The 1,566-nt window shown below is 33.0% G+C and overlaps 1 protein-coding gene across 1 annotated transcript; it reads left to right on the forward strand.

Annotated features, from left to right (window-relative positions):
- Positions 1 to 365: 365 nt before the first annotated feature.
- LOC111382903 lies at positions 366 to 1,091 on the forward strand. Its single transcript, XM_023006935.1, has 2 exons — positions 366 to 695; positions 995 to 1,091. The coding sequence occupies exons 1-2, from the start codon at positions 441 to 443 to the stop codon at positions 1,088 to 1,090; spliced, it is 351 nt and encodes a 116-aa protein (XP_022862703.1). The 5' UTR covers positions 366 to 440; the 3' UTR covers position 1,091.
- Positions 1,092 to 1,566: the final 475 nt, after the last annotated feature.

The raw sequence follows: 1,566 nt of genomic DNA on the forward strand, positions 1-1,566 counted from the left end.
ATAATTTTTTTACTTAACGAACTAAGATAATGAATTAAAGAAATAGTAAAACGAAAAATTGAATAAATATTATTCAAATAAATGATCGAAATAAATAATATACATAAATAACGAAATATTTAAAGAATAAATGAAATTGAATAATATTTTTTGTACTTCATCAATTAAGATAATTAATTAAAGAAATTGTAAAACGAAAAATCGAATAAATTTGTAAATAATATATATATATAGAGTTAGATAATTAACGAAATATAATTTTTAAATAAATATTAAATAGTCAAATATGTGGAAATTTTTTTGTTTAATTATTTTAATATGTGATTAGATGAATTTATTTATTGGTTTATTAATATGAAATTTGATTGGTTAAATTTGAAGGTACGATATTTTATTTAAAATTTCTTTTATATGGTTTTAACATGTATTAATTTTGTAGGATGGAATATCATATCGACAACGATCTGAGGGCTCATTCGGGAAAAGTTACGACGTATTGTAACTTTTCCAGCTATGCGACAGTACTTGAGGGGCTGGACGAGGAGCATATTGACTTACTCCGTCGATCATTTTTATGGTCGTTCTATCCGTTGAAGGACGTGCAATTCTCTGGACAGATTGTTGATTCTTTATTACTCCGGCTGCTTAAACCAGTCGATGGCGATCAGTTATATTTTGCTATTGGGGACGGGAAGGTATGTAGATTCTTGATCCTTGAATTTGCCTTGATTACGGGCTTGAGATGTACCGGGGAAGAAGAAGCTAGAACCCGTATTATACAAAATAAAAGGTTATTGGATTTATATTTTGGAGGTAAAGGGCCAGTTACACCACCACAGTTAGAGGACGCATTTAGAAAATGCGATCACATGTTAGACAAGTTGAAGTTAGGGTTGGTGTATATACTGGAGAGTATATTGAGGTGTCGACATCGCAGGACGTCGATTGATCTTTTTTCATTGGATGTTGTTGATGATATCGATGCTTTCAACAGCTTTCCATGGGGTCAGAGATGTTACACCGATACTCTCCATGTATTCAGAAGGGTACACACTATGCCGAAATCGGAGAGGGGCGATCGCAAATATGATGTATATGGTTTTTGCATGGCTTTGCAGGTAAATATTCAGTGTAACGTAATGCGTGTTGAACTTTTTTATTAAATATATATGTAAAGTTTTATTTTGTAATTTTGCAGCTGTGGGCATATGAGGCTATCCCTGCTTTGGGTAGCAAATGGACGATCAGAAGGGAGACTAGCTGCCCACGAATGCTTCATTGGCGAGCACATGAAAAGCCATCGGCTAAAGATTTGATAGTTATCCTCGACGATCCTCAGGTGAGTATTATATATTTGCAATTTATATTGTACATACATTTACTCGGGTCGATACACGTTCGTTAAAACGTTGAAATATGGTATGTCAGCTCGAAGTTCATGCTGAGTTGGTTGTCTCGGTGGAAGAGGAGGATGCAATATATGATAATCGAAATAGAGTATATTGTATGATATTATTTTGAAAATTTAAATGATAATCGGGAATTAAATGGACTAAATCGGATGCA

The sequence above is a fragment of the Olea europaea genome, unplaced genomic scaffold (genome assembly GCF_002742605.1).
Source record: "Olea europaea var. sylvestris unplaced genomic scaffold, O_europaea_v1 scaffold25785, whole genome shotgun sequence".
Taxonomy (NCBI): Eukaryota; Viridiplantae; Streptophyta; class Magnoliopsida; order Lamiales; family Oleaceae; genus Olea; species Olea europaea.

Bases quoted from the DNA above. Each gene is read 5' to 3' on its own strand.
- LOC111382903 (XM_023006935.1), top strand. From the start codon at position 441: ATGGAATATCATATCGACAACGATCTGAGGGCTCATTCGGGAAAAGTT. The intron at 696-994 runs GTATGTAGATTC...TGCTTTCAACAG, and splicing joins TTGCTATTGGGGACGGGAAG to CTTTCCATGGGGTCAGAGAT.